Source organism: Ambystoma mexicanum, chromosome 10 (assembly GCF_040938575.1).
Source record: "Ambystoma mexicanum isolate Mex_15411 chromosome 10, UKY_AmexF1_1, whole genome shotgun sequence".
NCBI lineage: Eukaryota > Metazoa > Chordata > Amphibia > Caudata > Ambystomatidae > Ambystoma > Ambystoma mexicanum.
The window spans coordinates 1,359,142,765-1,359,163,824 of record NC_090932.1 but is presented as its reverse complement, the minus strand read 5'-3'; the positions used below and the strand labels follow the sequence as shown (position 1 = coordinate 1,359,163,824).

At 44.8% G+C, this 21,060-nt stretch overlaps 1 protein-coding gene across 2 annotated transcripts in view; it reads left to right on the top strand.

Moving 5' to 3' along the window:
• The window catches only part of SEZ6L (seizure related 6 homolog like), a 1,952,755-nt gene that overhangs the window by 1,106,222 nt on the left and 825,473 nt on the right, over nt 1–21,060 (top strand). For both annotated transcript variants that reach the window (XM_069619379.1, XM_069619378.1), the window contains exon 7: nt 4,320–4,486. In XM_069619379.1, coding sequence (XP_069475480.1) covers nt 4,320–4,486 — 167 coding nt within the window. The remainder of the gene's footprint in view (nt 1–4,319; nt 4,487–21,060) is intronic.

Sequence of the window (21,060 nt, the reverse complement as noted above, 5' to 3'; positions counted from 1 at the left end):
AGAGAGGGTGAACATCTACACACATGAGTGGCTTGTGTACTTACTTTCAAGCGCTTGGAGTTTCTTATTCTTTTTGTATGCAATAACCTGATAATGGTCCCACCATTCTTTTGATGTGATTGAAATACTTTTTTAAACTTCACTTCTTTATTTACGTCTATTTATGATTTAGAATCACTGGTATGTTTCACTTTCTGTGTTGCATGCCTTAATTAGTACTACAATAACGGATAATACAAAAGAAGCGAAATTCCGATCAAGATATGTATTAACCTCACACCAGAAATCCTTGCATTTTATAGCCCCTGCCACCCTATATGTGACAATGGGGGGTAGGGGGATATGAAGTAAGATTAAGTTTATTGAAAATACATGGCACATCAGGAATAATGAAGCTCAAAAGTTTGTAAATCTGGTGTATGGTTGACTTTCATGGGCATACCGAAACTCTAGAATGAAGGGATGGTACCAGGTGGATTATTACTGATTGCTAGTGGCAAATGAAATTATGTATTCTAATGCTGTTCCACCTTCTTTGTTTGCACATCAAAAATGACTCCTGACCACTCATCCCATTGCGCTCCTATGTTATCTTTTATGTGTGTATTATTGTGTATGTCAATTTGTATGTACATTTCTTTGCATGTTGCAGATGAGCTCAGCAATAAATGTAAAAATAATATTAATTGAAAATACATACATGGTGGATATGTATTTTAACATATGCCCCTTCTTTTTATTAGGTCATTATTATTTTAGCAAGCGACAGGGCTTTGTTATGAACAATTGGGACTCATAATATTACTTTTTCCCAAACCTCCCAACAGGAATCCCTCCCATCAATGATTCACCTCTTACTCACAAAGTCAGGGACATGCAACATGAGTTTGTAGGATTAATTTTGATACATGTATTAAATGATATGATTTTATTAATGTTCGATCATTATAAAATGATGGTGTCTAGTCTCCTAACATGCGGCATAGTCTTGCCATATCAGGAATGATTTTCTTTTTGCTCTATGGTAATTGTTATTGAGTTATGTCACAAGTTGTGTTTTGCATCTTAAATGTCCTTTTAAAATGATATGTTTCATTTCTTTGAAATTGGGATGTGGAAGGCTTACCTTCAATTAATGTTTGATCTGGGTAACTGACCGAAGTTGTTCCTTTTGTTTCTTCTTCCATTGATGGCAGATGGTGGGTTTAATGAGATTTACGATACTGGTGCTAAACCATGGCACTATTAGCACCATGGTTGGTGCCGGTATCGTAACGAGTCCGCCAATGTTCAATGGGGAATTACCACCCCATTCCAAGGCTGGCGGGGCGGTAATTCCCCAATGAACTTTGGCCCTTCCCCATTCCCATTTTTGCCCCATAGGGCTCAATGGGACTGGGGAAGGCGCTAAGTACGGTACCGCAAATTGCCGCCCCGCCAGCCTTGGGTACCGCAAATTGCGGTACCGTACTTAGCACCAAGGTCCCTTTGCGGGTCCCTACTTTAACGGCTGGTCTACACCAGCCGTTCAGGTCGGGTCCCGCAAATGGACCTCGTAGTAAGGTGCTAAGTGGTTAACGGCGCCGCAGCCTTTTTTACGGCACCGTTAACCACTTAGCGCCAGGGTCGTAATGAGGCCCTTAATGTCAAGAGGTGACACCATACGTGCATTCCGACTTTTGATGCTTCACGGATGATCTCTTTGGCCTCTACCCCATTCGATCAGCTCAAATGTTATCAGCTGGAGGACCACGTGGTCATTCTGTTGTGATAAATTTAATGTGTTTCGTTGATGACTGGATCAGAGGATCTGGTTTCCAGAAGGCCAGGCAAGTTCCCATGGGGTCCAAGGGCTTCCCGCTTCAGGAACATGTTTTCATGCAGGTTAAACAGAAATGTAGCTTATTAGACTCACTGGCGAACCATCAACAAGAAGCATTGGCCAAGCTAAAATTAAAACTGCTATCTGGCCATGCATATTTTAGACAGTAATGTATTCCATATATAACTTCAAACAGTCTAATATGTAATGATGGGCATTTGTTACATCAAATTTTCTAAATTTACAGTGTTGCTTCATTTTTATATTTAAAATTATTTCACATATTCTGGATGAAATACACTGCAATATTAAAGCAAAGCCGTGTGCAATGTGATGTTTCATTTGAAATTACATTGCAACACTTTCCAGGTAAATGTAGAAAGCCTTATTTACAAAAGGGCCTTTCAGCATTTCTTGCTGTTAATTTAACGTTTATCAGAACCCAGTTTGTGGTATTTCTCGTGTTTTCATATAAGCAGCTCCCTAAATGTTCACCGGTCGTGGTGAAATTATTATCCTTTAATTGGGTAGTGTTCATGTTTTGATTGATTGATTGATATTTTATTTCTATCGTGCTCGTACACAAGTGTTTCAGAGCGCGACAAGGCAAGGGAGGGGAACAGGGGAGAACAAAACAGCGATCTTACTAGGCCCAGTGACATTGAGAACGCGCAAGTGCATGGCAGAGGGGGAGGGGAAAAGTGAATGGAAGGGGGGAGAGGTGGAAAGTGTGAAGCAGAGGAGAAACAGATAAATAACAATAAATAAATAATAAAGGCAAAAAACAGTGGTAATGCAGCCAGCAATTTGCAAGTGCTAAATTTAAGGCAGCAGACAGGGTAGGTCTGATGAGTGCAGGAAGAAAGAGTGGGGGCTGTATGGGTACAGATACAGACCCTATTGCGAGGGGTGGCCCGGAGGCAGTGCAGGAGGGTGGCAGGATGACCAGGTACCTGGGCCCAAAAGACAGAGGGTGGCCAGGTGCACAGTGCCAACAGGGAAGAGATCAGCAGGGGAGAGGGGGAGCGAAGGCAGAAGAAAAGAGGAAGGTCTTGAGGTGCTTCCGGAACCGGAGATGGTTCTCCTCAGGTTTTAGAGTGGCAGGGAGGCTGTTCCAGAGCTAGGCCCCAGCCGAAGACAGAGATCTACCCCCAGCTCATTTCTTAGAAAAACGACTGACCCTGAGTGAGTTGGAGGTAGAGGAGCGAAGAGCTTGAGAGAGGAGGTATTTGCGGAGGGATAGCTGAAGGTATTTTGGACCCAGGCCCCAGAAAGCCTTGTGGACAATGCAGAGAGTTTTGAATTTAATCCTTGCATCCACTGGTAGCCAGTGGAGAGATTTCAGAGCTGGAGAGATACAATCCCAGGTCTTGAGGCCAAGGATAAGTCTCGCAGTCCTGTTCTGGATTAGTTGCAGAGGGCAGAGAGTAGAGGCAGGTAGATGTTATGAGAAGCTATCTATGCACAGTTTGCTGGTGCACCATGTTCATTATAGTTGAATGAAACACAAACACATGATTATCTGTGGGCTCATTTCTCTAATTCTGAGTTCACGGTACAAATGTAAAACCCAACAGAAGAGCTCATGCTCTTCATGGCATGAATGTTCCTGTTTGGGACAGTAAAAGTGTCTGAGACATCTGAAAAAGCACTTGCCTGACTTGACATTCCTGTGCATGTGATGAGAACTTTGGATTATGTACCCCATGCCAGGCCCCTGAATGCAAAATTAGCATCATGCGCAATGTGCATGGGCAAAGTGATTTATATGGTTCTATGTTAAAAACATTCTGAAAAGCTCAAATTACAAAATTTCAAAGGTCACTTTGTCACAGTTCGTAACTCAAGCTTTTCTGAATGTGTTCAATTGTCCCCTGCATTCCCTTTAATGTGTGCAGGGTACACCTGTGCAAACCCCAAAGCGCATATTACTGAAATAGGGGAAGCGGGGGACACCCCTGTAACCGCTGCTCACCCCATTTGGGATTTTGGGATTCATAATTTTTTATATGCCGAATGTACCGAAAACACGCGTTCATCATTTATTTTCCGCTGTTCTGGGCAATACCGATTTATACATGTGCAAATGCAGTTTTTAGTCCCTCCAAATGCACAATGTGTGTTTTTACAATGTGTGTGAGCCTCTGGCTTAAGAAAGCTGTAATAAAACGAAGTAGCATTCTCAGTTACAATGGAGAATTCCCTCTATTTAACTTCAGAGGCAATCCGTGAAATGTAAATGCAAGTAAAAGATTTGTGTTGGTTTGAAGCCTCTCACTTCATATTTGCACGTGTGCGCATTTTGTACATAATAATATTCAATGGTGATAATTAATTTGAACTGCTTGTGTAATTAGATAGTTACATGAGATACACTGCCCAAACATAGCAGTTCTACAAAATAATAACAACCTCTGACTGTATGCAACATTTTTGTTTTTTACATCGAATTTTAATAAGTATGCTTTTCTTCCTCTGCTTCCTATTCATCAAAAAGGGTTATCGTCTTCAATGGAGGATCCAACATGTCGGTAAAACTTTACGACACCCTCAAAACAGAGAATGTGCCTTTCGAGGGAGTGATTAGTGAAGGATCTCTTCTTCGAATTGAATTAGCTTCGGACGCAACAAGGACAGCTCAAGGATTCAACATTCGATTTGAAGGTATGACTATATATTAACTATACTTACAAGTAATAGATGAGATGAAGACCTGTTGCATTTCAGTAATCCTACGGCATGGTTGGTCTTAAAGATGTAGGACATATTTGGTTATTGTTGTTTTGAAAAGCACTAACCGTGAACACTGTCACTTTGTAGAACCCAACTATTTTATAGATGGCAATGTACATGCAAAGACATGATTCCTCATTGCATAACAATGTAGAAGCCCAGGATTGATCTAGAAGAGGGTATACCCATTATACTATGGTGTCAAAGAAGCTGCCTTACCTCTGTGGGTTGTTTTAACCCGCTAGGCTTTGCCCTGCGACATCCCTGTGTGCTGGTGGCACCAGAATCGGCAAAATGGCCGCAAAAGCCCTATGTGCGCCAAAACCTATGAAAAATTGCCTTGCAAGAAACCCCGAAATTGCTTTTAAACCCCTTTTTCTTGGTTGCTGAAAATACAATATACCGGATCCAAAGCACCACAAAACATCCAATATCTTTGCTGGGTGCTACCCGCCCCTTCATTTAAGGAATCATTATGAACACACAATGTCAGGAAAAGCAGAATCTATCATCAAAATATCCACAGTAAAAAGTGTGCTTGCCTGTGAAAATCTGTCAAAATATGGGCGCAGTACCAGTGGCCGCCTGCGACTGTTTCAAAAGCCTGCATTTAAACTGCAAATTTGCACCATTAAGATCTAATGTCTTAAATCTAAGTGACCTGTCATTAACCCTTTAAGTGCCAAGGACGAGGTATCTCGTCCTTGGAAGTGCATACGCAGTGCCAAGGACGAGATAGCTCGTCCTTTTCGGCACCTTGTTTTGAGCGATCCCGGCAAAGCAGGGATCGCTCAAAACTGTAATCCAACCCCCGGGCTCACTGCCAGGGGGCTGGATTACCTTCAGTTTCACGTCGGCGTGCGTAACGCACGTCGGCGTGAAACTGAAAGTAAATTCCCCGCAGCAGCCATTTTCGGCTGCTGCGGGGAAGAGAGAAGGTAAGAGACCTTCTTTGTCCGCCTCGATCTCCGGCTGTATTTCAAGCCAGAGATCGAGGCAGGTATCGTTAGAAAGGGGAGATTCTCCCCTTTCCAACGATACCCATTGTGTGGCATTGCTGCCCGCGGATCGGGCGCAGGGCGCGCGATCCCTGGGCAGCAATGCCACCGGATCAATACAGATCCGTTTGTGACGCAGGGGGATGAGGGGGCTGCTTACTAGGTAAGCCCCCCCTCCCCCGTGGCCCCAAGGCATGGGGCCACAGCGGCAGAGACCCCTGGGGGCAGATGATCACTGCCCCCAGGGGTGAAATAAAAAAAAAAAAAAATCAAGGGATGGAGGGAGGTGGGAGGGGTTTTGGGGCCCTGGGGCCCACTAGACCACCAGGGATTTTGTAAAAAATGGTGTCCTTGGAAAGGGGGGGTTCCCCCCTTTCCAAGGACACCACATATATGAGGCATTGCTGGTCACGGATCGGCGCAGAGCGCTCGATCCGTGACCAGCAACCCACTAGGCCACCATGGATCCGTTTGTGAGGTGGGGGGGAAGGGGGCTGCCCCAAGTAAGCAGCCTCTCCCCCCTCCCGGCCCCCAAAGCATGGGGGCACATGCATGAGAATCCTGGGGCAGATGGCTGACCATCTGCCCCAGGGGAATGAACAAAAAAAATAATTGAAAGTATGTGGAAAGGGGGTGGGGGAAGGGGTGGGGGTGGCAGGCCACTAGCCACCATGGATTTTTTATTGAATGAAAGGGGGGGGGATGCCCCCCCACCGAAGTAGAAAGGGACACCCCTTGTAACCCTCCCTGGGGGCAGATATCTGCTCCTAGGAAGGGGCATCTGACCCCAGGGAGGGATGCATGAGGTGGGGCCCCCCCTATTTGCCCCCAGGGAGGGTTGCATGAGGTGGGGCCCTCCATTTGGGATGGGTGGGGTTGAGGGCCACCCCCCGTTGTGGTACATCATGCGCTGCCAATTTAGGGTGGCCCTCAGCCCCCCCTAAAAAGCAGCCTGTGAATTTGCATTTTGTTTTTTGTTTACCCAACTTTGCTTGGTGCAGATGGCCACATTAGTGTGGCTATCTGCCCCCAGGGTGCCCAAACCCTACTGCCCCATCTATTGGGGGTCCTTCCCCACCTTTTGGGGTGGCCCTCTCCCCCCTCACCCCAAATGGAGGTGGGGTGTACCTCACGCAGCTGTTTGGTGGAGGCCCAGGGAGGCCTGCATGAGGTGTGTCCCCCAGCCATTGGGGGTGGGGTCGGGGGGGCACCCCAAAAGGTGGGGCAGGCCCCCCAATAGATGGGGCAGTAGGGTTTGGGTACCCTGGGGGCAGATAGCCACACTAATGTGGCCATCTGCACCAAGCAAAGTTGGGTAAACAAAAAACAAAATGCAAATTCACAGGCTGCTTTTTAGGGGGGCTGAGGGCCACCCTAAATTGGCAGCGCATGATGTACCGCAACGGGGGGTGGCCCTCAACCCCCCCACCCCAAATGGAGGGCCCCACCTCATGCAACCCTCCCTGGGGGCAGATATCTGCTCCTAGGAAGGGGCATCTGACCCCAGGGAGGGATGCATGAGGTGAGGCCCCCCCTATCTGCCCAGAGGGAGGGTTGCATGAGGTGGGGCCCTCCATTTGGGGTGGGGGGGTTGAGGGCCACCCCCCGTTGCGGTACATCATGCGCTGCCAATTTAGGGTGGCCGTCAGCCCCCCCTAAAAAGCAGCCTGTGATTTTGTATATTTTTTTTTGTTTACCCAACTTTGCTTGGTGCAGATGGGCCCATTAGTGTGGCTATCTGCCCCCAGGGTACCCAAACCCTCCTGCCCCATCTATTGGGGGTCCTGCCCCACCTTTTGGGGTGCCCCCCCACCAGAATCCCTGAAGGTTCCATTCAAAACAGTGGTAGTGAGCATCCATAGTATAGGATTGTCACTAGCCTATGTACTGTCCATAGTCATCCCTATCCAAATCAAATATATCTTAGATCAAGAACTGTATTGTTACAAATCCTTTTTGTCTTGCCCGAACTCTCTCTTATCCTATAGTCCTTCTGTAATAATATTGTTAAAATCATCTGATATATTCATCTGAAGAAGGCAGCATCTCGGCAGGCAAAAGCCTGATCGGTGACGTCCTGGTCTGGTAGCTGTGCTGTCGTGCAGTCTGTATCTTCATAGTCCATCCCTAGTGTAAAGAAACCTTGTTTGTATTTTAAAAGCGCATCTTTGTTTTACATTTTGCCTCTATCTGATTAAACGACCTTCACGAAAATGTCCATAACTTCTTCATCTTTCATGCTAGAAACGAAATTTAAGTGTCTACTTGAAGCTAACATCCAAAACTGCATCTCAACTCCTTAAAATTCTGCAATCGCACTTACCGCGCACGGAAAGGTTTACCGCAAATTTTTCATTAGGCTAAAATCTATAACGTGTACAATAGCTTTTCAATGCACCTGACCTCAAAATTAAGTTTTCAACTTGCTTATTACTCTCAAATCATTGCTAGTGTGTGCCCGATATCATACAAAGCTGCTCCCATGAGACTTTCAATAATTTAAGTGATTTAGACCAATTTCAGTGTTTTCCCCATTTCATTCAAGCCAACTTTAAAACCATTTTTGACAAGTTTGCCAATCATTCCTGTTTTTCTCTGGTGTTTGCTGGGGGGAAATTGGGATTGATATATTTGTTTGAATTCTGCATTCCTGAAAACTGTTCTCTCTCCTTCTATCTCTTCATATTGCACATTGGGGGGATTGAGGGGTGTGCAGGCGGAAATATTAATTACATTGCCATTTGATCGAACGCACACACAAAAGGATTATTTCTGTGCTGCATAATTTTTTCCCATCATTGCTCCTTATGATTAAAGAGATTTTTTAGTGTGACATCACCCCATTGGTGCTTATTGTATAACCATTATAAATAGTGTGATATATATATTGTGAAATACATAAATAAATATGTTTAACTTTGCAAACCAACCTGATTCCTGGTTCAGTGTGACCGGCGGGGTTAAAAGAGAGGGGCGTGATATCATTGGTACATTGTTCAGAATAAAAGAACTTATAGACACAAATAAATAATTAAGGGTTTCATTTGTGCATCCCACGCTAGGCATTGACTTAGGTGAAGTGCCGGATTGAAATCACTTGCACCTCTGGGGAGTTGGCATTCAGAGGGATTTCATTCACCTATTGTTTTGGCAAGACAGGGCTATCCCTGGATTGCTTTGACTCTGTTTTTTTCTCTAATATCACAGCCACACATACCAGGGATATTGGAAAATCCCCTCTTCGTTCAAGCCCTGTATGGCATTGCACTCACATGGCCTCTGACATTTCTGTTTGAAGCCTTTTGCATATGTTCAATGCTCAAGGCAATTTAGGGCATGGCAGTCATATTCTCATATCACAGGCAGTCTGTGATTGTGGCAATCACACCCAGCAGTGGGGTGTACATGGGCAGTAATGGCCCGCCAACCTGAGTTTAGGCGATGGCCTCAGCGAGGACTCCAGCCTGTTACCAGCCATGTATGCCTCCCGGATGGGGCATGACTGCTATTCGCACCCAGGGTTTGTCTGGGGTGCAAAGAGTTTATTTTTTTCCTCTGCAAATTGACTGTGCTTATTTCGCGATTCCAATCAACTGAGGGAAATAAAAAAAGATGGCCACCACCATCGGAAAAAGGACTTTTTCATTTGTAAGGCAGTGGCAGGGAATGGCAGGCTTGCTGGAACTGGAGCAAACATCTCCGGTCCAGCAGGGAAAGGGGGAAGGAAGGGAGGTGGGGAAGGAGTTTGCTTTGTTTTGGGGGGTGGGGAGGTGGGGCAGCAACAGGGAGTAGCTCCCTGTTGTCTTCCCACATAAAAAGAAAAATGTAGGTGCCACCCGGGGAAGAGCCTCGGGTAGCTGGAAACAGCAAGCAGAGAATGTGTATTCTGTATATTCTGAGCGCCCTTCCCCGGGTGCGAATGTAGATGGACCCTTTCAGTGGATTACCAACCCCGAGATCCATGAGTATCATTGCAAAAACACATGTTTTACATTGTGATCCGAGGTATTTTTACCGTATTTGTACAGGCCATATGAGCAACTGCCCATCCCCACCCATAAGTATTTGACCTATGGCCAAAACAAGAGCACTTTTTATGGTGCGTGTTACATTAAGTTGAAGTCATCATTAAGCCTAGGATTTGGCTAATTCTGGGAAAAAACGTTCAATGAAGGGATGGCATTTTTCCAGCACAGAATCTAAAAACCATAGACATTTCTCAGTCATGGTGAAAGGCACAATAATAACTCATGCTCCACAACGCACTGCTGATACCCACACACGTGACATCACAAATGGCATAATCAGTGGGTCAAATCCTGATTTAAGTGGGTTGCTTGCAAACTACAACAACTGCTACAAACTCAAACCTTGCTCATGCCTAGAATATCTGCTGTGATTTGTGGTCATATCCCCCGAGACTTTTGATGTCCTATGTAAGGATGAGATACAGTTTGTGTCTTATAAATACATGTATATCTTCTGATCTTTAAATGTCTACAAATTCTTTATCCCAGAGATGACCTTCGTCTGCCCTCAGGAGCATGGCTGCTTTCGAAAACTGTACCCGTCTCTCTTCTTTTTCTTCCACGTGCTGTCCTGGTACTATGTAATTTATATCGATTTTTATATGTCGCCTAACCGAAAGACAGATTCTTTTTGGGGGCGATTTTAGGTGGCCTACAAAAATAGAAAAAAGGACATCCTTCAACCCCTCACCCCCTGGTCCCAGCCCCCAACCCCCACCCTCCTCCCTCACGCTCTCTCTTGCCCTATTTGCTAAAAATCAGGCGTTTCACCGCCCGAACACCCCCCTCAGCGTCTGCTGCCTCTCCACCCTCCCAAGACCCCCCACCATTAAACACACAAACATGGACACACGAGCAAACATGCACATATTCACTTACCCGTTATCCCATGTGTCCGCTCCCGGTGTACCTGTCAGCCCCTGCACTCAATCGTGTATTTTTCATTAGGCTTGAAAGTTTGATTTGGGAAGACCGCCTGTGCGATCACAGAGCAGTCTTTCTAAATCGTTTCTTTCTTCAGTTTAAAAAAAAATGTCATTTTACCTAATACCATTGTCCCCCTGATTTATCTTGAATTTCATATATTTAGTTCATCATTATGCTGAAAATATAAGGTCCAGTTCACAAAATATTTTTTCGAATCGCAAATGTACTTGCTCTGCCAAAACGCACAATTTGCATATGTGTAAATTGCTCTAATTCTCAAAAGAGTTATTATTATTTTTATTATTATTATTATTATTTGTATTATTATTATTATTATTATTATGGTTTTTCCTGACCAAGCTTCATGAAGCAACTGAGTGCTTTATAAATCATATAGGGGGAAGGACACAGCGAGGGAAGCAGTAATACCGGGGAACAGAGAGCTAAAGACGGGGGCGAAGGAGGGTGGGCTATTTGGCAGCAAGGGGTCTACAAACAACCATGGGAAGAAAGGGGTAGATACTGAAGTGTGTACACCAGAGGCATTGCTAGGGGGGCTGAGGGGGCTATAGCACCAAATCTTTTGGTTGTAGCCCACGATAGAAGCTGAGGGATTACAACCAAATAGGCTAGCTACCCCCCAGTCCCGACAGTCCCAAAATTAACATAGCCCCGGACCTTTTCCAGACCCAGCAACACCCCAGGTGTAAACAAGTGCTGATGCAGCATATGCGTAGCTTGGGTCACAAGGGGGTTCCAGCCTGTGCCACAATGGAGAGGCTGGACGAGTTAATCACTCACTCGTGTATCCTTTGGTCAAAACTTCCCCTGCTCTAACACAGACTTGAAACTTGGAGAAATTTAGAGTATATTTCCACGCCTTAACAAAATTTCCTTAACATGTATCAATTTTCCCCATCTTGGAACGCCACTTTTTTTTTCTTTTTTTTTTAATTTACTTGACTTTAATCGAAAAGATTTTAACGATTTTTACAAGGACTTTTTTCTTTTCAGACAAATCAGCGCTAATTCTGTATTTCTTTAGCTGTGTGGACAAAAGATGCAGCTCGAACTTTGGTCTCGGGTTTTGATCACATAGACCTACATCTATTACTAGGCTGATTAATGAGGTATCGATGGCTCAGCCCCCTCCAATTCTGTTATTCTTAGTTCAGCCTGTTCACTCAATGAGTTGGTGATTGTTTCCAAGGCTAGTTCTATTAACTTCACCATTGTAATTGTCCATCTCGTTTCTCCTGAGATTAACCTATTCCACTCAGCCGCTTCGTCTAGAGTGACCGCCCCTTGGAGGCAGGAATGCAGGTATTTATCTCTGTTTTGTCTTGTCTTTGAACATCTTAGCACTAGACGTTTTAGTGTTTCCACTTCCTCTTTGTCTTTGCACAGGCGGCATCTGTTGTCCATCTTTGGGGTTCTAATTGCCAGGATTTCATGAGTCCTCAGCAGATTTAATCTGGCTTTCAAAAAATGTCCTTGCATCTTTTTATTCGGTAATTTTGTGCAGTACTTCAGTGGCGTTTTCACTTTGTTAAAGGTCGGTGGGAGGAACGCCACTTTTGTCTCCCATTCACTCTATCCGAGAAATGTTCTCCTTTTCATGGATCAGAGTTATATTTCAAGAGGAATTTGTGAAACATGCAAATTGCTTACTGTGAGCATGAAGGCCTGATTTACAAAAGAATATTTCAATGGGAAAGTCCATTTTGAAAAAAAACGTTGTAAATCAGGACCTGGGAGTCTTCTGAACATCCAAGTGTTCGATGTTAATGGTCGTGTGCAAAACAAAATGCAGCCGTCACAACATGCTCCCATTTCATATTTCCTCTGTAAACTAGGGCAGAACTATCTTCTATGACTAAACTGACCCTTCTTTTTGGTGCAACACAACCCCCTTCTGGCATCTCTCCCTTCCCAGTAGTACTTAAACGGATGAAAGGACTACGCTTTGGGGTTTAATGCACAATCCGCCATTAAAGGAGATGAAATTGCAAAGTTTAGGACAGCACAGCTGCAGGCAACCAACACCACAGCATCCAAACTACATGAAAAGCAGACGTGCATCCCCACAATAGGCCTTATTAGCAGATCATTAATGACCTTGTCTCAGCCAATCAGAAAGTTTAGAGTGCAGCCAATAGCTACTGGTATTGACAGCATTCTGAACACTCTGGGCGTCAGGTTTGGTGGTAAATCTTCCAGAATACAATCAAGCGGATTTACTGTTAATGGCACTTAGTCTGGCGGGATTACCGCTCGATAACAAGTTTTGGTATGGCAGTGTTAGTCCTCATTTATAGGACTCCATGGGCATTGCAGCAGCAATTCCGGCGATTTTGCTGATTTGTGGCGGTAATGTGGTGAATTTACCTCCAGTATTTTGCTAGAGGTTTTTTTCTTAGACCTCACTGCTACATCGTTGCACTGAAAAAATACACTTTGCACCGCTCTGTGAATCAAGATGTTTGTTGGCAATGCAAAGTAACTTTGCACCATGCTAAAAATTCCATGAATCAGGCCCATGGTCACCGGAAACAATCAAAAGCAGGCCATTTGACTTCTAAACTGACTAATCTTAGTTCATCTGAGGAACATAGTATCAAGGAGGAAACCATGCCCTGATGTTGAAACAACACCACTCGCACATTTGTTACTGCAATTTTTTTAACTGCATTTTTCCACGGGCTTTCCTAAAATAGTACTCCTATTGGCGGGTGCTTCTTCCCACCTCTGTCCCTGTGTTTTTGCTACAGGTATAGGTTAGACTCGTGGGTCTGCACCAGAGCATGTATTTAGGAAGCAGCCGCTATGTTTTGAGACCAGCGCATGTTCCTGGTAGCTTATGCCACCTCTAATCCCTTATGCATCAAGTGGTGCTTTAGGCCAGTGGGGTTGTTATCCGAATGAAAGTCTCCCCTTCAGAGCAGTCTGTATTCTCTTTCAATAACTTCACTTGAATTCGAATCCTCTCTCCCTTCGTATATAGCGCCCTGATGCTTTCTTGCATAGACTGGGCTCTATAAATCGTTGCCCACATTTATCATGGCTAAGAGTGGTTCGGTTTACAGAACTATGTACACCAGTCCAAAATTCAAAGTACAATCCAAATGATAGTATTGAGCAAAAGAAAAATATAGGCTAAATACAAGCACATTTTTCAAATAGGCCAAGCAATAGATGTGAGATTTAAGAAAGAGGCTTTCGCTGTGCTACTTCAGTTGGCCTGCTCAGCACAGCAAGGGCCCAGAGTGTTCAGATGGAGTGGCGCGGAGGGAGGGGCCGTGATGAATGCACTCGAGTCCATAGCCTGGAGCCAGCCACATGGACATATTGGTTGTAACTCATTCTGGCAATGCCTGTTCGTTTAGGAAAATTGAAAATGGCTGTCGCTGTGAGCAGAGGTTAAAAACCTATACACACGGTTTCACTGGTATTTTATTGCCAGAAGAACATTCATCAAATGAAACCTAGAGCCTGTTAAGCTTGAAGAATTCGGTTTATGGCTGTGTCTCGTCGTCCTACTGAGGATGACACTAGAAGATTTTTAGAGCACCTTTCACAAACATTTGCTTTTCGTGTATTCCCACAAACAATGATGTGTTCAACGGGTTTTGTAAAATCAACCCACTGATTAATTAGGAAAGCATCACAGACCTGCAGAAGAGGTTTGATAACACAGGCCCGATACGAACGATTTGGCTGCTACTTAATTACAGCAATACACCTTTAATCCAACTTTGAGCATTCATCTTTCAGTATTTAAAGGATATACTGAAACTTTTATAATTTCCCATACAACCTGAGCATGTAATGAATCGTTTACAACGACAGTGCTCACAATCCCCCAGCTCTTTCTATCTCTCTTTCTCCCCTCTTTCTCTTTCTCCATTTCTCTCCCTCTCTCTCCCTCTCTATCTCTCTCTTTCTCTCTCTCTCTCTCTTTAGCTCTGTCACTCACTTTATCTATCCTCTCACTATCTCTGTTTGTCACTCTCTGTCTCCTGCTCTTTCTTGCTCGCTCCTCTCTCTTTCTGTGTCTTTCTCATTCTCTGCCTCCTTGTCTCTTTCTCTCTATATTCACCCACTGTTTTGTACAGCACTCTTTCTTTTTACCTAGGGTTGACCTATATTAAGTGCCACACATATTTACATGCGTGCAAAAATGAACATTACGTCACTGCTCAAGATTTGATCAGAGTTTCCAATGCGTGTGACCAACATGATCTGTAAACTGTAAATTAAGTTGACATGTCCATCTGATGTGAGCAATAAAGAACTCGAAAGAACTTAAGGAGGTTCCAATGTAATACTATTCTTGATAGGGTGGGCTTTTGCAAGCCAAGCCACTCCACAAAAAATGTCATAAGATCTTGGGGGGTTGGGGTCATTGTGAAACACGCATACATTATTACCAACTTGTAATTATAGTCATCCAAAGTAAAGAGTCAAAAGGAAGGTAGGAATCAATGGAGGGAGGGAGGGAGGACGGAAGGAAAGAAGAGGAAGGAAGGAAGGAAGGAAGGAAGGAAGGAAGGAAGGAAGGAAGGAAGGAAGGAAGGAAGGAAGGAAGGAAGGAAGGAAGGAAGGAAGGAAGGAAGGAAGGAAGGAAGGAAGGAAGGAAGGAAGGAAGGAAGGAAGGAAGGAAGGAAGGAAGGAAGGAAGGGAGGGAGGGAGGGAGGGAGGGAGGGAGGGAGGGAGGGAGGGAGGGAGGGAGGGAGGGAGGGAGGGAGGGAGGGAGGGAAATGGAAGCAGGGTGTCTGTCAGAACAGTACAAACACAGCTATGGAGAAAGGCCAGAGCAGAAGCCGAGGGGGCATGGTAGAACAAGGAAGAAAACAGTCCAGTGCAGTCCAAGTTACTGGAGAAAGAGACAAATAAGTAAAGAGCCCAGAAGGGCAAGCAGAGAATGAGCAGGAGTAGCAGAGTGGTAACCAGGGACAAGATGCCCGTCAACCCTCATAGGAGGTAGCACAGAGAGCTTGGGAGAGCACAGAGTCGGGAGCCGGTGGATTTACTAAAGTACTGGCATCGAAACGAGACTCACTTCCTCCCTTGGTATTGCTTCAGAGCAGATGCTCCAGATGGAGCCCACAGGGTAACATAGACAGCTGCCCCCTAGGCCTGTGTGCAGACGGTAACATAGCGGCCCCATAATGGCCCCATAATGGAGGGATCCCGAACATTGGAACGACGCACCCCCCTTTCCTGTCACTCTCTGGCCAGCCTCCCTTTGCCCTCTTCCTGCTCCCACCAATGAGGCTAAGAACCTCATGGTCATCTTCGACTCCACAATCTCCTTTTTGCCTCACTTCTCTGATGTCTCTAAGAAGTCAAACTACCAACTGCACCTCTTCAGTGGTATTCTTCCTTTCCTCTCCTTCCCCCAGAAGCTCACTGTCTCTAGAGCTCTGGTTCTCTTTAGGCATGACTACTGCAACAGCCTCTTTCTAAATCTGCCTGCTTCTACTCTCTGCCCTCTGCAACTCATCCAGAACAGGATTGCAAGCCTTGGCCTCAAGACCAGGGATCGTATCTCTCCAGCTCTGAAATCTCTGCATTGGCTCCCAGTGGCTGCAAGGATTAAGTTCAAGACCCTCTGCATTGTCCACAAGGCCTTCTGGTGCCTGGGTCAATCCTTCCTACTCAAGGTCTTCACTCATCCTCCTCCATCTCCCTCAGGGTCAGTCGCTTTTCCAAGCATCGGGCTGGTGGTAGATCTCTTTCTTTGTCTGGAGACTCCCTCTGGAACAGCCTCCCTGCCTCTCTGAAACTTGAGAACCATCTGTGTTTCCGGAAGCACCTCAAGACCTTACTCTTTGCTTGGTCATCTCCCCTGCTGATTTCCTGTCTGATACTTCACTGGTCACCTGGCTAACCTCTGATTTGGGGCCCAGGTCACTGCCCATCCAGTTGCATAACCGCACTGCCTCCTGGCAACCCTTGCAATTGGGTCTTTATCTGTAACCCTACAGTCCCCCTACCTGTACTTTTGGACACCTGCGGTCTGCACTTACCTTTGCACCTGCCACCTTCTGGCCACACTTCTTATTATTTTTTTGATCCCATGTACAGCACTGCCCCTCCTCTTTCCCCTCACACTTTTCCTCTCCCCTCATCCCTGCACTTGCACGATCTCAAAGTCACTTGGCCTGGTAAGATCATTGTCTCTGTCCTCCCTTTGTTTCCCCTTCCTTGCCTCGTCGCGCCTTGAAACACTTGTGTATAGGCACGTTACAAATGCCATATCATATCGTATCAGTGGCCAAATGGAGCATCTGGGAGAACACCTCAGAACTGCTAGTGGGAATAAAGCCAGACTCCCCCGGGAAGGCGGTGAGAATGAACTGGCATCTTAACAGATAGAACTAAATACAGATAAGTAAAATACCTCAATATGTATATAATCCACATTTTATATCAAAAACAAATTATACTAGTAGCAATACAAGTATGCTATATCAAAACTGTGGAGTGTTGTGTGTGTGCGTATATTCAACATATTTACATTCCCAAATGCTGCTCTAACCTGGGCTGATTGCTGTTCACAACCTCTTAATTTTCATAAAAAATGCCATGCATATTCGAATCTGACATTTCTATTGATTTTAGTAATTCCAAACAATTCCGTTAAACTTCTGATCAAACCAACATCCCAGCAGAGAACATCCATCAATTAACATTGACAAGTTTTTGATCATATATATTCCATCATCAGGGTAATTATCTACAAATGAAGTGTATATATGGCCTTATTATGAGTTGGGTGGTATTCCAGTGGTAAATCTGCCAGAATACCACCCAATGGAATTTCCATTACCGCCACTTGGTCCGGCGGATTTTCCTGCCGGAATACAAGTGGTGGTGGTGGTGTTAGTGCCCATTAATTTGGAGTCCATAGCCTTTCAATGATCAGATCATCTGAAGACTTTACCAGGAGTAAGAAGAAGGACTCATTTGTACCTGAGCTGAAGGTATGGTCTACCTTACATCTTCTACCAGTGAACGAAGGCCAAGAGTTCCAAGAGGGAAGCAAAATCCCTCCCTTAAACATCTTCCAGGGAACAGAGGGTGATACCGGACTCAGAAGACCCGTCCAGCAGTTCCAGAACTGGTACTCAGCCAGCACACAGTGTGCCCTGCTAGGTTCAGAAAGCAAGCTTCCTAGGTGGGAAGTGCCAGAGAGTTTCTGGACAAAGAACAGGGCTGTTGCCTGCTAACATCCTCCTGAGCTTTGGGCTGTCTGCCTTGAAATGACACAAGGCCTGCGAAGAAGCTAAGAGGAGTGCCACTCAAGCATCATCCAGAATCCATCTTTTTAAGGACAATTTCGAGACAGTCGAGTCCTCGAACCGCATCTGGCTGCACCGCTTATTGTTGTCACGCCGCAGTCACCAGAGCCGTCCGAGACACCTCAATGAGCATTCCAGATCCACCAACCATCACAGAGACAACAATTCTTGGCCCAAGCCGACAAGCCGGACAGCCTGCAGAAGTCCGTCCAGCCTTGCCTGCTGAACTGTCTGCCACCAGGTAGTTGCAGCTGTCTCCAACCACTAACTCTCTCTCTCACGGGCTGCAAAGCACCCTCGAACCGCCTCGATGCTGTTGAGCACCAAAAACATCGTCAGCACCTGGTACATTGTGTTTCTGCCCCTCTGGTCCTTCTCTAAAGGCCCCTAGAGACAGCAGTTACGACCCTTTGCCCCTTTGGTGTTGAACCCAAATAATCTTGAACTATAAGACTCATTACTTTACCACCTACCCTCCTGTCAGTATCCAGAGTGCATCCCTGTCCACTGTGTACCTTTACAGTGTGGGTTGTAATTGTAGTGTGCTAGAGCTGTCTGTTGTAGTAATAATAAAGTAGATATTTTTATGCAACCTTGACTGGACAGTCCCTTTTATCATTGGGTAATAATTGTATTTCAGCTGTGTTGCAACTAACCAACGATCCACGACCTTGCGGAGATAAGCCTGCAGTTCTGTCCACGTTACCATATTTGGACATGAAGGTCTTAAAATGTACTTGTATTCCAATCTGTTCGGATCCATTCTGGTGTATTAGAGGTGTGGGGTTGATTGATGGTTTAGAAACTGATATTCACTCCTGGACCACTGGTGCCCCGGAAGTTGATTCTTCATAGGTAATTCCCAGTAACTCTGCAGATTTTGCTGATTTTTCAGCAAAAAGTGGGAGATTCACCTCCAGCATTATGCTGGAGGTCAATCTCAGACTCCAGGGCCAAACTCATAGCATGGCATAGCAAGAAAAGTGGTGGTAATTCCATTACTGCCACTTTTTCCGCATGCCGCCATACTCATAATGAGCCCCTATAGATTTGGGTGAACTTTCTTCATCTCACACCAATGTGTAATAATCTCATACATCATCATACCCATGTACATACATCATTCCTATCACTTATGATCATCTTTTATCGTCTAGCACCTGCAGCGAAAAGTACATACTTTCATCACAATCAAAACCCAGAAACTTAACCATAAAATAAATGTGTGACAAAAGTGATTTCAGTTTCTACTCAATAGCACACTATTTTGAATGAGGTACATATAAAACATTGAATTCTGTCACTTGCTGCTTGACAGATGTTTTGAACTATGACTACCATGATCCCACATTATTCTCAATGCTGTTTAGGGCTGTTGGGAATGGTAGTCTGAAACACCTGGAAAGCCAACACTGCAGATCCCTGAACCACCTGGACTGGGACACCACAAATGTACAATGTGTGCAATGATCATGATGCCACAGAGGGGCACCTCACTGGTGAAAAGATGGAAACACATGTTTTCAATCAAACATCTTTCACTTAGCATAGAAACAAGGGGGCAACACCTGGTGCTCAAGCCTACCAGCCACCAGACTAGGCCAGTAAAATACTATATTCATCCCAGTAGCAGCCACTGGTGGTGGCAGCTTTCTGTTCCATTGGAATGTGAAGCTCCTGTGTGGGTATTAGCATTGTAAACCATTCAATGATTCAAGATTAGTGGTGGCAGATAAATATTTGCAGTGGATGGGTGTTAATGTCTCCAACACTTTGATACAAGCGACAAATAACAATGAAGGGGAATTGCAGAGGGGGTGTCTCTCCCAGAGAAAATGTTTAAGATAATGCGTTGAAAGGGTGCATTTTACAGCACAATTCATGAGATAAATGGGATAAAAAGCCACACAGTATGTTATGTTGGGTAACTCATAAACAATAAAGGTACATGTCATGTCACCAGCGGTACACTGCAGCATTTTGTAACATTTTCATAATGCACGTGTCCGCTGCATTGCCATTGTAAGTCACTTTCATGCAGCTTGGCCCATCATTAATGTCATTATGGTCACTGTAAATCACTTCCATTAAACTGTGGACACAAACTATGCCAGTATGGCCATTATAACTTACTTTCATAAGAATATGGCCACAATCCATGCCAGCATGGAATTAGGACTGCGTTTTCCCCAAATAAAACATGAACTAGCTGACTTTACTATTTTCTCTTATGTGATGTCCTCTGATGACCCATTTATATGGGCCACACTTTAACAAAATAAGAGTGTGGTGCATGGCATGTGAATATAGCAGTCAATAATGCTCAGGAACAGATAATGGAGATTGCACAGAGGAGACAGCTTACATTTGCACTATCAAGCATTTCCCCTCTGTGCAATATTTATCATTTGCACAATGAAGTGCAAGAAGAAGGTGTAAGTAGCAGGCAAAGTTATGTATATGCATCCTTTTGCACTATGCAGTGCAAATTGAGTAAATGCCACCTGCCATTTACGCATGACAGTCACCATTTACAATGACTTCCTATGGGCATCGCCTGATTTTGAAAATGTTATGCTGACACAAAGCAAAGTGTTTTTTTGGAGGGGTAGGGGAAAAGTGATCCCAAAACACAACTCCCATTCCGTGCCGCCCTCGGCCTCCAAAAAGCAGAAGAATTACCAAGAGCATAAACAAAGGTATAAAGACAGGTGTAACTTTACTCTCCATGGAATTGGAAAATTATCCTCATTGTTGTTTTTAGGTTACATCAGCACACATGATGCTTTGGTACTCTTTGCATGTTATTTGTGTTGAACAACCAGATACCAACTGTTGGCATGCATATGTTAGAGAGGCTAAGTAGATGAACAGGCCTAAGTATGCCCTTCCAGATATGCTAATGCTGCACGTACACTTGCAAAAGCATGTGCTGCAAAATTATTCACACAGTGTAGAATGCTGTGAAGTGCATGCCCCAAGAGGCAGGGAGAGTGCTGCTGCTGCTCAGAAGGCAAGGCCCCACTTTCCACTCTGTACTCCTGTCTATATGAAAGATATGCTGGAGTTCTATAAACCTCGCCGAACCCTGCGGTCCAGTGACGCACAACAACTCACAGTTCCACGATTTAAAAGAGCCGAGGGAATTGAAGAACATTCCCAATATTGATTGCTCAGGATTGAAATGAACATTCCTTTGAGCTACGCCTGGAAAAACGTCATCTCACCTTCAGGAAATGTTTAAA